Consider the following 15,552-nt stretch of genomic DNA (forward strand, 5'->3'; position numbering starts at 1 on the left):
ATCGTGCAAACGTGTATGGATATCCTGGAGTATGGATATGGATATTCACTGACAGAGCAGACATACAGATATGCTGTAAACGCCATTACACTGCCAATACCATGGCAAATCAAATGGCTATCTATGGTTTTTGATCATCGTTCTACATTTTCCAAAATCTTGAACTGAATGTTGGCAATTTCTCGTGACTACTTCACGACCATGATGCATGCATTTCTGAAATTGATCTTTTTTTTCAACCAGCCACGTACTCGTATGATAAAATGAATGTCACCATCGTGTTCTACGCCCAAAAGTACCCATAAAACATGTGTCATGCATGGGCTGCGAATAGGTACCAGTTTTAATTTTCGGGGTTATGTGCTTACCTGATTGACCTGACTTTGACCCTGGCCAGTGGCCTATGTTTGACTGACCCCTACATTGATCTGACACTCTTTTAGCACTTATATGAAGGGTTGTGACAGTTGTGACAGTTGTGACAGATTGTTTAGGACCAACTGATGACTGAATTTATTTAGGACCAACTGATGACGATATAATCGAAACGCGAAACGCGAGGCACCGATTGCGAGGTTCTAAAGTCCATGCTACTGAAAGCCCGATTTCAAGTGTTTGACCTGACCTTGACCCGACCTGTGACCTCGAAATTCAACTTAAAAGTATTCATGTGAATCGTCTCGTCGCGTTCTTCTTTCGCTTGCCGCGCCTCGTGCGTTTCGCTGCGCCTATTTGTTCGCGAGTTATCGGCTGGGGGCGTTGAACGCCCCCCCCCCCCCCCGGCAAACGGCGGATGGGGAAATACCCCAGCAACTGCCGGGTTAATCTGACGCATGTTTTGTCATTTGATCGTCATTTTATTTCTTACTTTTTTGCCCAATCTAAAAAAATCATAAATACTCTTTCTCCAAATTTTTGACCCTTTATGACCAAAAGTAAGACACTGTGCGTCACTACGTTGATATTTCTCGCCCTAAAGCATAACAACAATATCCATTCAGTAATAGCAGTATTCAAAACATGTTCAAAATGTCTCGCGATATCGATAACATAACGAAAGACATAGGCGACTTATAACATACTTGCAATGATGACGTCACACACGCGTGACGTGACGTGACCTCGTCATTTCTGAGTTACTGTATGATGCACGAAAGACACTGGTATACCTATGCAAAGTTTCATCGCAGTCGGTCTACGCATTAACAAGTTATGGGCAAAACATTTTTTCGCGTTTACCCCCGGCCATCCGTGAGGCCGTTTCCAACCATAGTGCGATGGGTGGCTCGTGGGAGCCGTGATGACGTGGTGATGTCAGCAGCCCTGACGCATGCTGTCACGGGTGGCGACGGTAATGACTGCAGGGAGCCGACACGGGCTGATGGACTGGCGGGTGCTTGGGCTCTGTGGAAGGGCTTTGCGGTCTGATGCACGCGGTTGCCGCTGCTGTTGCTTCTGTATTAGGCGGAATAACGATTTGACTTTCGGGTGTAGCGATTGAGGAGGAGCTGTAGAATTGATGGTGACGCTTACTCCCGGGCCCGGCTTACGAGTACGGCCGTCTTATGACAGTGGGTCTTCTTCTTCTTATTTTTTTTTTAAATAAAAACTCAGCATATATCGGACGTTTCGTGTTCGGTTTAACACTTCATCGGCGATACTCTGGCGGCGATACTCTTCATCGGCGATACTGTATCGCCGATGAAGTGTTAAACCGAACACGAAACGTCCGATATATGCTGAGTTTTTATTTAATTTCAACGAAAGCTGAGTACTATATTTTTTTTTTTGTATGTTGATGGACATGGTGTTTTGTTGTTTTCGGGACGATCTGATGGCAAAAAGTCGTCCACCATATCAATGCTTCTAAACCTATGTGTCATGTCATTTGTTGACCGCCCTTTGTATCAATGAACAGTTACCATGTCATTTAGATAATCAGCTGCTGCCCGGTATAACTCGCCGCTTTCCGTGACGGCCGTGGCTGTCAGGTCACGGGCAGGCCGGCGTCACGAACCGCTCTCGCTCGTGATCCGTGACCTACTCGTGACTGGTGACCCACTCGTGAGTCGTGACCGGCCTGTCAGGAGCGGCCGTGGGCGGTGCCTCGAGATGCCGCTGTCCACCGAGTCAGGGTCACTCGAAACTGGGTTAACGGACCGCAGGGCGTTCGCGCCGCGCCGCACTGCGCCGACCTGACCTGGTCACCATTGCGCGCCGGTCAGCGGCGGTTGGTCGGCACGCCGGTCACCTTATACGCACCGGGTGTCGTAGGTGTCAGTCACTGACCTACGCTGCACAGCGGTTATGGATCCCGATGGTGTGCGGTTGCAGTCAGCATTCATGGATGTCAAGTGTCAACTAAACAGTTTGAATCTCTGGGGCGGCAAGTGGTTGGCGTTCAGTTATGAGCTTTTACTCTTGACATAGGTGTACTTAATTGGCTCCAATTTCCACCTCTTTTTGTGTCTTTATTCACGTCTTCTCCACTATTATTTTGTCGACGTCGGCCGATCGCTGCGCTGGATTTCATGCGTGGCCAGTTTCACTTGCACTTTCTTGGACCGCTGCCTTGCCTTTGCGGCGCGGCGCGGCGCGGCGGTGGTGAGCGCAGCGCTGCCTGTGCTGATGGGCGGCCGCCCCGGTCTCCGAGCCCCGTCCGCGCCATTCCCTTTGGCTGGAACTGGTTCTGCGGGTGTCGGGTCACGCGCGCTAGCACCGGCCGGCCAGCTGCACCTGGCATCGTCACACGGCGTCCGCCGCGCTGGCGGACGGGAATTGGCGAGACCATGGCCGCCGCGTGCTGGTATCCAGGGTCACTGGTCAGTGGTCACTCGTTATTGGTCACTATGTTGGCCAATAACACAGTAGGCATTGAGCAGTGAGCAATGCATTTATGTTCAATGGCCATCCTGAGTGGTCACTGGTCAATGGTCATTGGTCACCTGTCACCTGCACCCGTCCGGTCACTGGTTACCGTAGACCAATGATCAGTCGCCACTGACCACGTGACAATTGGTCACTGGTAACTGCTCAGTAGTCACGGGTCATGGATCATTGGTCAATGGGGAGGAAATGTGGCCAACGTTGTGGTCTGCAGCTCACCTTACCTCCGGGAAGGATTGTCCCTTCCTTCGCCCCTTAAAATTTCATGTCAATGTTGATAACGTATTTGTGTTGCTGAATTGTGATTTGATGTTTGAGTTTGTTGTTAACTGGTAAAACAATGTGCTCGTCGTGACTGACACGCTTAGTTTGATCGTTTGTTTTGTTATTGTGCATTTCACACAGGCGTTATTACCGTTAATTGCCTAACTCAGTCAAACTCGGTAAATGCTGCTTTCGGGAACATGCAAACGCAATTACTTGTCCGCACATCCTACGACTGTGACATGCTCACTGCACATGCAATCCCCTCTTGCTTTTTCTAACTGAAAGTACCCAAACACGCTTAACTTTTTAGAAAACTGTTAGTAAAATGGAAATTAACTACTGGTGCTTTACAGTAACCTATGACATGACTATGATTTACCACTTCTATATGACAGCTCAGCTTTATTACAATGCACTTTTCATCGATTGGAACAAAAGAGCGATGAGGCACAAATTCGCTGTAACTTAACGGTAACTCGTGAAATCCGGACATAATTAATGCACAACTGGAATCGGTGACTCCGCGGTGATATGGCTAAACTTTCGCAATAATTTACAAAATATTACCGTAAATTCTAAAGCAGTAACACTTATGAGACGATTTGGTTCAATGCAGATGCTTTTTCGGGAGGGTGAATAGCTGTAACTTAGGGACTAGGATTGGAAATGACGGGGGAGGGTACAACAATTGCGCATTTTTATTCGTGCTCAATAGCTACACACCGCTCACTACGTACGTTGGCTAACCAAGTTGGCTTTCCAAGTTGGCTAACTGGAAAAATGTTTGTTTATAGATGTTTTTGGTTTGTGTCGCAATTATGTGTGGCATGCGATGTGTAATATAATCCGTCGGTACACCTTTCCTCCTTTTCTCTAAAGTACATATGCGTGGTAACCATTATTGATGCGATAGCGTTTAAATTTTGATGAAGTTAAGTTACTATTTAAAGGACATGATCAGGCAATTGATATCAGATGCTGTACGATATGCTCCCGAAGTCTACTAGAAAGTGCCGCCACCTGTTCTGCGACCTTTCCCGTGTCACCGTTATCTTATGCCGTCGATGCGTGCTACTGTATTTGAAAGCAGTGCCGGTCTCAATTGTACAAATGCACTTTACTTTCACTGCACTCTGAGCTATCGGTTTTCTTCGCGTGAACTGCGGTGGCGAAAATAGCATCGAAACGCACGTGGCAGAGGCCAGGACCGATTCACTGATACCCGCGAGTCAGACGACCCCTGGAGGGGGGGGGGGGGGACAACTCGTGTCCTCCCCGCGCGCCGGACGTCCGACCCTGGTCGGAGGGAGACGGGGGGGGGGGGGACGAGTGAATAGAGAGCGCACCCAGCAACCAGAGGAAGTGATTCAGATGAGGTCGCGCATAAACTGCTCGCCTATCTTATGATTCGTCCGTTTTCTGCGGTATTCGGACGGAGAATATGCAGGATCCATTGCAGAAAGAATTCAAGTTCCTGTGATGCTGCAGAACAATGGTTAAGACTTTTGTCTAAATTGACCTCGATACAGAGGATCCAATTCAGCGATCTAAAACAAACGAGAGCGCACAAGGCCAACTGGCTTAAACACACTCTGGTCCCCATTCTCGGAAGTCCTTCCTTGGTTGCAGCACTAGGTTTTAAGTCGAATTGTGTGATGGCTCTGCCATGTCTGTAACAAAGGGCGATGGATGGACTTTGGGTGGCCGCCGCCGGCGATGACCCAGTGACACGCCACGCGCTGCCGCCGCCGCTCACAACTTGGCTAATGGCGCCTCATCACTTCGAATATCGAAAAGGCGTGGGCTGACGCGCTCAATAATGGTAACCTTTTTGGCGTGGTTCTGATTTATATGGCCGTTTTGATGTGATTTCATGATGGGTAACCTCTAAATGTAGCAACTGGGTGATTGTATCGGGTCATTAAACAAAGGAAATGCTCAGCCAATGGCATCAATTTATATTTTCTGGATGTAGCTGATTCCCAAAGGCTCTGTGAAAACAATATCTGACAAAAGTAAATGTCAGAGGAATTGATAATGGATTGAATTAAACATAAACTTACTTTTATTTACATTATACTCAAGAATGTTGAGTGCTCTAAGCAATAATAACGAATCATGCCTAAAAATTTGCTCTATATTGCCACAAGTTTACAATTATGTGCCGATTTTGATATTACTGATTTATAGTGTCACTCAATAACTGAGCCATTCCAGGCTCCGTGAACCTCTGAAACTGGCTTGGCTATCATACCGTCCGCAGTAACCAACAATCAACGAAACACAACAAAAACGTCTGATTCCCGGGAGAAATCTGCCGTGCCCGTGTCCGCCGGTTTTCCCCACTGACTCCCCAGTCGGCGGCCCCACTCACTCGGTAGTCGGTGACACTGGACCGGGGGCCCACCTCACTCGTGGTGCAGTGGTGGACTGTTGACAAACCCCACTCGCCGTGGCGCGTGTCCACCGATTGGGTCGCCGCCTACAAACGGTGATTTCTCCCGGTGAACCCGGCCGGTCTCAGGGGCCCACTTGTGACCTCACGCTCCGTGGCCAATCAGGAACTGGTTGTCCCCGCTGCTCCCTGGGGAGGTGGCAGTGTCGAACAGTTCACAATAGAGGCGTGGCATGGGGCACCGGGGGGTCAACTTGCCCGTCAAACGGCCGGAATGTTTTATGACTTTGAGAGTACAAGTCCTTATTAATTTTTTCCGATGTGATGATTTGTCGTTTAAGTTGTGGTCTAAGTTATCCTGAAAAGTTCGGTCCAAACTCGTTGTGGTTTTGTATTTCATTTTATGTTTATTTTTTACGTATAAACTCTTATACATAGGCATTAGGTAACATATAACCATGCCATTTCAGCTTTAGACATTTCAGCAATTTAAAGCCTCGGAACTTCTATTTCAAGAGCGAATCTTAATTGAGAGAACTTGGTTCATCAAAGCCCGGCTTTATTAGATCCGACGGAATGTGTATTACACACTGTCACTGTGGTCTGGAAAGCAGCTCTGGTCTCTGGCAGTTCCGGGTTCACCTCCCCATGCTCCGCCCGACCCTATCCGTCGTTTCCTCGAATTCGCCTCCTCTGGTGAACACGTTTGTAGCTCGTGCGCTGGAGATGACGTTCCGCCGCGTCAGCGGACTCTTTGGGAGTTGTGACGTCATTAGAGATATCCAGCCGGCTATTGGTGCTCGGGTGTCGTTTTGTGTTAGGTGTGACGTCATTGGAGGCCCGCTGTGTCGCCCACTGGTATTTGTATCCTGCTATGACGTAGCTCGGACGATATTGAAGGCGTTTGGCCGGCCGGCTAACGGCGTTCGATTGCTGTGCCTAAGGACGGTTTTGTGATCAACCACTGGCAAAGTCGAGCGGAACCACTGTGATGGAAGTTTACTTTTGGTCACCAAAACGGACTGGTGTTCGACTCCCACGCTTTGACCGACGTACTATGACGAGGAATGAAGCACTGGCTGATCCATCTTACTTATCTGCATATATCTCATCTATAGGATGATATGACGTTGCCTACTGCGTAAGATCCCTAACCGTCTTGATATTTCTTCCTTTAACTGAATTCTTCTGTCACTTGACTTATCCTGAAAAAAGACAATGTGTCGGTAAGGCGTCCCGATCGCTGGTTGACTTATTGAACAATGTGTTTGTGTCGAATCACATTGAAGGCCGCGCTGAAAAACTGCACGACTTGTCTGCCTGGCCTTGACGTTTATCTGCAGCCGGGATGACCGCGCAGAAATCCGGAACACCCCACACCGACCTCTGTAGCTACCAGCTCGAACTGGATGAGACAAAAAGTGGGAGCAGCTATAGAAACGGCGATAGATATGGATGTTTCGAACAATGCGGTGAAGGGTGGCCTTGGTAACTAGTTAAAGTCAACATGTGATTGGAATCTTGGTGATCACCAAAATGGATGCAATCACTGCACGATAAAAATGAGGTCTTTAAGGGCGTCAGACTTCTCATAAGTTCTCTTGTTTGTGCCCCATCCATCCACTATCGCGTATCGATGCCTCTCGCAAGAAACTACTGGCCAAAATAGCGGACACTTTCCAGACTTCACGACCGTGATCTGCATCTGCCACCGTGCAACGTCACGGCCTTTACAAAGGGCAATCATCACTGATGACTCGCCACTCCCGAAAATGTTGTATTCCATTTGTAGTCACTCGTGTCTTGGTGCAGCCCGGCAGCCCACTGGCGGCCAACCGCTTGCCCCTGTATCCTGCGGGCTGACGACCACTCCTGCGCCTGTGGCCGGTACTCCTGCGACCACTCCTGCCCCTGTGGCCCGTTCTCCTGCGACCACTCCTGCGCCTGTGGCCGGCAGCATAGACCGCCGCTCAGCCCCGGGCCGTGTAGGCGGCGGCGGCGGCGGCGGCGGATTTCCGTCATTCCTGTGGCCGGCCGGCCCCGTGGGTGCGTGGATTCATTATCCGGCGCCCTAATCGGCGGCGTTACGTTTTCTGCGGCGCCGATCGGCCGTTCGCGTGCCCCGGGGCGCCGCGTAACGAGCGGCCGCGGCGCCGCCGACGGCTCTCGGTGGCGATGACAGCGCGCCGACACGGCGTGGAACGGAACGACGGAACAGAGGAACGGGGAGAGGTGGGAGAAGGAAAAGGTGGAAGGTTATGACGATGAGATAGGAAGAAGTGGAAGGAGGGTTGGGCAAAAGAAAAGGAGAGATAAACATATTTGATGCTACGACGATGGAAAGGACATGGAAACGGTGAAATGAATTATGAAAATAATGTAGAGTGGTGGAATTTTTCATATGAACTGCTAAAAGATAGGGTGATGTGATATATGGGGAGAGTGAAAAGATGAAACGACTAAACGATCAGGAATGATCAGAACGAAGCAATTGTGAAATTAGGAATGGAACTAAATGAATGTACGTTACTTATAGCAGAATCAAATAAATAATGAACATTGCCACTTGAGTCCAGGGGAATATGCGGCTTATTTAACGTGAAAGTCGGCATTGAATTAATCGAACTTAAAATTGGATAATAGTGTAACCAAGCATAAAGTTATTCAGCTCAGCTATTTAGTTTCCCTGTCGTCTATGAGATGAAAGCAAAAAATGCCCTGGAATTGATCGGTGCTCCTCGTCGAGACGTACAGGGGCCGAGGAAAATCACACAAAAACGTGTTAAGGCATTTCGCAACATGCTAAATTATCCTATTGTAACAGCCAAGAGAAAGTGATTTATATAATCACATATTCAGCAGGGATCTCTCTCCTTACCATCGGTCAGTCACGGCCAATATCCACTGAGATCCATGGCGCCTGTATTCCCCGCTGGTGTCTGAAGTGTCGCAGTCGCGCGGCGTCGGCCCGGGTCGGGCGAGGGCCGTCGGATCGCGCCGCGCGGCAGCTGTGCCTCAGCGGGCCGGTCTCCTGCGTCACACAGCTCGGGCTCGGCCCGGCCTTGCCGGCGGCGGGTCCAGTTGTTGGCCAACACAGACCGCTCCTCCGGCCCGTGATGTGTTACAGGCGGCCCACGGCACGGCCGGGTCGCCGAGCTGTGAGCTCAGAGAGCTGCCAGAGCTGCGAGCGCAGAGAGCTTTCAGCACAGAGAGTTACCAGCGTAGGACTGCCAGCCTAGAGAGGTGCCAGCAAAGATCTGCCAGCGCAGATAACTGTCAGCACAGAGTTGACAGCACCGAAAGCTGCCAGGTAGTAAAGATGAGCTGCCCGTCCATCCACCAAGGTTCCAACACACCGAACTGCTAGCACAGAAAACTGTCAGCGTAAAGCTGCTAGTGCAGAACTGCCAGCGTATATGTAGAACTGATAAAGCAGAGTTGCCAGGGAGGCAGGGAGTAAAGCTGCCCGTTCAAAGAGTTATCAGCACACCGATCTGCCAGCTCAGAACTGCCTTGAACTAAAGCCGGCCAGTGGCCGCCATTCATGGAGGTTTTCATTCAGCCTGTTGCCGTTTCGCGGAACCGTCGATCCACTGAGTTTCCCACCCAAAAGTGCTGACTGTCAGCCCTTGATTTCGGAAAATGAAAGATGAGTGGTATATGACTTGGAAGGACGATTACACTAGGAAAGAGGGATAGGGACACTACATAAACACTTTCATAAATGTAGCTTTGATTTACATTTGATTCATGCATGCATGCCACATTGCACAACTATGAAGTCATCCACGTCACGCATTACCGTTCCATGTGATCACGGCAGCTCGTTATGCATATCTACTCTTCTTTTTTCAGCCTCATCACGCCCTGATCACGCTCGATATCTGCGAACATATTGCGACACATGTTTTGCGACTCTGGCTTTGATCATGGGCAGATGATGGCTAGTTTTCGTTCGTAAATACCGAGTTTCCCGCGTGCTTCCTTGGCCTGACTGGAGCACAGCTCGTGCCATTTGACCAAGTTATGTAAATAGTCGGCGAACGTTACGTAAACACGAGTCGCTTTCGAGCGGTCCGCCGTGGCTGGCAGCTGCGCTGCGTTGTGTGGTTTGGTGTGGTGTGTTGTGCTCTGATTTGGTGTGGTGTGGCCATACTGTGGTTCAGTGTGCTGTGTGATATGATGTGGATTGTGGGACGATGTCTGTGATGTGCTGTGCTGTGGAAACTTTGGTTGTGCTGTGGTGTGTTGTTGGTGATTACAACAGTACTAATAACGCATGGTGGGATGGGCAATAGCTGCATTTATGTATACCTACTAGAGAGCCACGTGGGGCGGACTGGGACAACATAACCCAGAATGTGTGGTCTGCATGCATCGTTGATAAGAACTTGAGCAGACATCCGGTACGGGTCGGATGAGAGGGAACTGTGTAAGGAACCTGGAACGCCGTACGAGATAGACTGAGCATGGTGCAGAAGGGGTTGATACAACGGGACGGAGAACCAGGATGGGATGAGAGAAGCCAGTGGACAGAGGACGCGACGGAACCAGACTAGACGGCACGAGACCTCCGGCGCCGGGTGGAAGCCCGTGTGGACGGATGTGGAATCGGTGGAACCGGCGCACACTGGCCCTTTTTCAGAATTAGCACGCATTAATTCCCACATTACCTGAAAGTGGTGCAAGACATCACCACGTGATCAAGGACGTATTCCCTGCCAATGCAAAGAGAAGAAAAGAAACGAACTGCCCAAGGAGATTCGGCCCAACAGCGACAGGCCGCTCGGCCCAAGATTTCGCGCACGTTCGCACGGCTCGCCCGCCGGCCAAGGCCGCTCCGAACGCAAGTGTGGCGAGCCCGCCAGCCGACCGCGCTGCACTGACCGCCAGGACGCCCCAGGGTGTCACGTGACCGCATCTACAGCTGTTGCCAGCCACCGTTAGTCGGCCCCGGCCGGGCAGCAACTAAGGTCAGCGCGACGCGAACAATACAAACACATAGGCGCTTTTGACGTTAGATCTTAAGCCGACCACGGGACTTGTGCGGCTTGGACATCAAACGCGACAAGAAATCGGACAGTTTTTCTTGGGCACAGCGTTATGCCTACATGACATTTCAATTAGCACATCTTATGACAAAAGTCAAGCCACATTTAGGCGCATACCAGGTGACACCAGCTTCGAGCCAGGTCAATGAGCTTAGTCGTATCGAACAGGAGCCACAGCCGCTCGCGGACTGAACTGGCTCACGTTATCCACCGTAGAAGCAAAATGGCGCAAAATGGCGCGATGCCCTTTGGTGGACATGGTCAGAAGAGATCGGCGATTCGAACGATGTATAATACGACATGTTCCAGAGTGTGCTACTGAACATAAAGCTTCATATGTATGCCGCCATCTCCAGTTAATAATTGTCCTGTTATTGTGTCCACAATATTCGGCAAAAGTGGTCTATTTAATTTTATACGATGAAAATAGTGGTTTCTAGGGCTTCTACGTAAACTCAGCTTCACAACCATGCCCCTAATTTTTAATATTTTCGCATTGAAAGTCATACAAATTGATGTTCGTCTCACCCTACTTTTTAGGGTCCGCCGGTGGTGTCCGCGCGCCTCTCGACAAACTTCTATTTTGCGGTCAGTTTTACCAAAGATAATTATTTTTTAGGAGGTAAAAATGGCACCATCGGATAGTTTGGAATGTTTTGCACACGATTAGACTGCTTTTTACTCAAAAGAAGAGAAAAAATATTTTGAATTTATGCGTGCTAATTCTGAAAAAGGGCCACTGTGCGGCGGTCGGCGGTCGACTGTGGTCGAGGCTCCGGCAGCTGCGGGGTCTCGGTGCGACCCGCCGCTGTCACCGCTGATGACTAACCGCCTCACCACAGCTCCAGCTGAGATATCCACGGCCCGGTGTGTGTACGCCACGTCAGAGAGAGTCGTGAGTCGGTGTGCAGTAGAATCGCCCGTACCGCGTCCCGTTCGTCTCGGCTCGGTCAGACACTTCACTCCCCTGCCGACCGCCCTGCTGCCGCTGCGGTCATCAAGGACGCACCGCACCGCGAGAAGAGGCGGATAAAAGCTCGGCGTGTCTCCAACGACTCGCGCTCCGACGGAGTCTGGCTGTATGCTTACGTAACTGTGCGCGCCCGAGGACCCGCCCCCTGACTGCGCGCTGTGGTCGAGATCAGGCCGGCCGCGTAGTGCTAGCGCCACGTGACCTTGACACTGGTTCGAGTCCGCTGTAAACTGACCCGTGTCTGACAGCTGATCCTTGCTCATGGCGTCACCTGCAGTGGGCCGACATGGAACACCGCGGGGCGGGCTGCAGCGGCGTGTCTGATTTCAATCTGTCTGCCTCAGTTGGTCGGGAAACTCGACTGTTGCCGAGACGCCAATTCTGACTCGATGAAATGCTGATTTCTTAGGCATAATTTGAATATGATTGGCTCTTTGTGACCGAATTATTTAAATTCGACGCTATTAACATCTTCCGCTTTCGTAAATTCATTAGGTTATTTTCGCATTTTTTTTTTCGCATTCTTGTATGTGTGCTGATATGCGCTCCACATTTGATGCCATTTGTCTCGCCAAAAATGTTGCCTGCAGCCAACTGCATTCACCTGTAGCGAGTGCCGCCATCAGCTGTCACCTATCCGTCCTCACCTGTTCACTTCACATCCAGCTCATCACCTGTTCACCTGTTCAGTAATCTAATCACATCACCTATTCACATCACCTGCTCGCTGAACTCGCATCCAGCGCAGCGCGACACCGGTGATAGTTGGCTGCAAACAATTTGCCGGTGCAAACATCCATTCGCCATGCTATAGCTTCATTAGCACCCTATTAGGGGGCGCCGGGCGGCCAGCCGGGCTCGGGTGACGGGGAGGGGTGCATTAGCCCCGGAACTGAGAGCACTTTTTCGGCGAACGGACACAAAGAGCCGGGCGGAGCTGACGAGAGCAGCCGTGCTGGCGGTGGGGCACGCCCTCTGAACATGATGGTCAGCCGCCAAACCGGCCGCCTAATTGGGAAATGAATGGTCGTTTCAGTTTATTGAAGCATCGTAGACAGTCATAGAGTCAAAATAGTATGCTGTTCCGGCAAACTCAGTTGCAAATCAACGAGACGCACGATTGTTAAGCGTCTTCAAGATGTCGTTCTTGCAAATAATCTCAAACATTAGAAGAATTCTCTGGAATTCCTGGTGTCAAAGAAGCGATCATGCTAGTAGTAGGTACCTAGTAATCTTGTTGACAACCTCGTCAAGAAGAGACATTCAGGTATGAAGTGCCGGCTAGCCTTGTCAATCAGACACCGTTCCTATCCGGGATGTCGTCTGTGCTGCAAGGCCAGAGCTGAACTTTATTGACGCCAAAGCTTCAGCTGGCATTTTGATGATCGTCATAGAAGTCTGTGAGCTGGCTATAAACATTGGAGGCAGCTGGAGGGTAAACGTGGCCTGACGAATGTCGCCGTGGTCAAACCGGAGTGCAGTCTGGTGCCCGGACCAGTGACGCAATTATCCCGGTGACGTCACATCCTGTATAGTACGGCTGCTCGTACAGATTCCGGTACATTCGGACACATCGGTCTGGGGATTGCAGTGCAATTTGTGAAACGAGGCTGCGCATCACATAACTCTTTTCTAACTTTGGATCAATGGCTACCATTATTGGCACAAGAACCAACACACCTTGACTATTCTGAACACTACATGGTGTAGGAATGTTAAAGGAAATAAAGAGCGCTGTGCTGAACCTGCCACGATTATTTTCATTCTCTAGGAAACTACCTCATGACAGTATCGGTTTCGCGAGTTCTCTGTGACCGGCGCTGCTGGCTGGTGATTTTTAAATACAGCTAATATCGCTTACAATGCTGAGAGAATGCAAGTTTAACCCTCTGCGTTCATGTGGTCGGATGCCTAAACTACAATGCCTAATCTGATGGTCAATGCACCCCTGGGCTCCGTTTCATAAAGCGAGTCCGTAACTTACGCCGGTTTTTGGTCTTGTATTGCAAGTGCATGTGAAGCGATGACGATAGTTTGAATCGTTGAATTTATTTATCTTGCAAGCAAGAACAGAAGGGAGAGGGGGAAATAGATTTATCGTTTTACATGCGCTTGCAATACAAGCCCAAAAACCGGCGTAATTTACGGACTCGCTTTATGAAACGAGGCCCTGGTCGCAGATCTTAGATTTAGCGCAATTCCCCGTCAAGTTCCATTGACCTGTCAAAACTAGCTGTGCTGTGTTAAGGGAACTCAGGAACGTTTTGGCTCTGACACCAATAGTGAGCACGGACTCATGGTTGAGCACGCGTTGTCGTGGTGTGGCAGAGTGTTATCCTGTGACAGTAACATTCCTCAATTGTTACGGGATTGTTCATTACAATTATGCCAGCTAAGTCATGACATGATGTACTTACAAATGCAGTCACTGAATTATTAAAGCCTTTGGGTACGACAGATTCAAAGCAGAGCTGAATGACGTTTTTTCGTCATCATTTAACATCATGCACAATATGCTGATGAATGCGCATTAGGAGGAAAACAAATGCATTCACGAATCATAAAGAGGACAATCGCATAACTGTTCTCAGTTACATGATGATGATAGGTACTAAAGCCAAACTGCAGGAACGCGACGCAATACCTAACTACCTCTGACAAACCTTGGCTCGGGTTATCTGACAATAGTTTGCAGTGTATTGAAACTGCTAACAGTCTGTTCAGCGTATCTGCTCTGCCTGTAATAGTCTGTCTTCTCTATCTGTTCTATATTCCTAATCAGATTCTATTCTTTTATTATATGGGTACGTTATTTGCCATCATTGTTCTATCATCCTGCCCCAGTCCCGTCATTTATGTTTGATTATAGTGGCTGCTCCTCTTATTTGATGTCATACCCACTCAATGCATCGAAGCCTTGTAACCCTGCTGTCTGCTGCCCTACAACTAAGCCTTTTGTCTGTGCTTTCAGGGAGAAGCGATCTCGTATCGGGCATCGATAACGAGGGGTTAGACTTCAGTCAACTGGAGAGCTACATCAACGAAAACATCGACGATGGACCCCCGTAAGTACATACCTCTGCTTTTTTGCATGCATTTTTCGCTTATGATTGGCATCCTGGGAGAAAACTAACTTTGGAATCAGTCACAATCAATCAGTCACTAACCACTAATGACTCACGTGTTTCCTAGCCTGTGTCATCCACTGAAACCCGGGCGCTGCCGGCCACCTCTCCCCACACCTCTTGCGGCCTTCGATGTACGTCTGGGCGCCTGTCAAGTGATCTGGGCCGCCCCACACTACCCCGATACCCTGACCGCCCGTTGTCCCGCCCCACACTACCCCGGTACCCTGACCGCCGGTCTCGCCGCTGAGTGGAGCGTTATAACGGTACCGGAGTGCGCCGCTGGAGGTCGGCGTGGTGTGGAGACGGATCCCGCTCCTCACAGGGTCGGGCAGCGGCTCTACCGGCCCGCCGCGCCGGACCGGTTCCTGTGGGCGATCCGAGAGCCAGCCTGTTGTGAGATGGATGTTTACAGTGATAAGAGGGGCTCAGGTTTGTGGTAGCGATGATTCTACGATCACTTGCTGGTGTGCACAGTTGCACGCATAGAGTGGCCAAGAAATTGCAATGCATCATTTTTCCTTTTAAAACAATAATGACATTAAGTAGGTATAACAATGTGGCTGCATTGTTTTTCTCTTCAACTAATGCAACGTTGTGTAACGGCTTACACATGTAGCTAATAGCTTTTCTGTCCTTAAAACGCAGTCGTTCTTTTCTATTGCCATTTCAGCTGCGGCACCAGTCTGATAACCCGTTGTTTAATCAATAGGGTCCTGCTCGATCCCGCGCTCTGTAAGTTTTCCAGAAGTTGCTGTTAGCCTGGTTCTGATTCATATAAGTGCCAGCTTCTTCTGTTCTTTGTTCGGTGACACCATTCCATGCGTGTTGCGTAATTTAGTTATGACCTTCCTT

The 15,552-nt window shown here is 49.7% G+C and overlaps 1 protein-coding gene across 4 annotated transcripts in view; it reads left to right on the forward strand.

Moving 5' to 3' along the window:
• LOC122389778 (myelin regulatory factor-like) overlaps positions 1 to 15,552 on the forward strand; it is a 69,678-nt gene that overhangs the window by 21,522 nt on the left and 32,604 nt on the right. For all 4 annotated transcript variants that reach the window (XM_043382177.1, XM_043382184.1, XM_043382157.1 and 1 more), the window contains exon 2: positions 14,544 to 14,637. In XM_043382177.1, coding sequence (XP_043238112.1) covers positions 14,544 to 14,637 — 94 coding nt within the window. The remainder of the gene's footprint in view (positions 1 to 14,543; positions 14,638 to 15,552) is intronic.

This window comes from Amphibalanus amphitrite, unplaced genomic scaffold (genome assembly GCF_019059575.1).
Source record: "Amphibalanus amphitrite isolate SeventyFive unplaced genomic scaffold, NRLGWU_Aamphi_draft 000019F_arrow, whole genome shotgun sequence".
Lineage (NCBI taxonomy): Eukaryota > Metazoa > Arthropoda > Thecostraca > Balanomorpha > Balanidae > Amphibalanus > Amphibalanus amphitrite.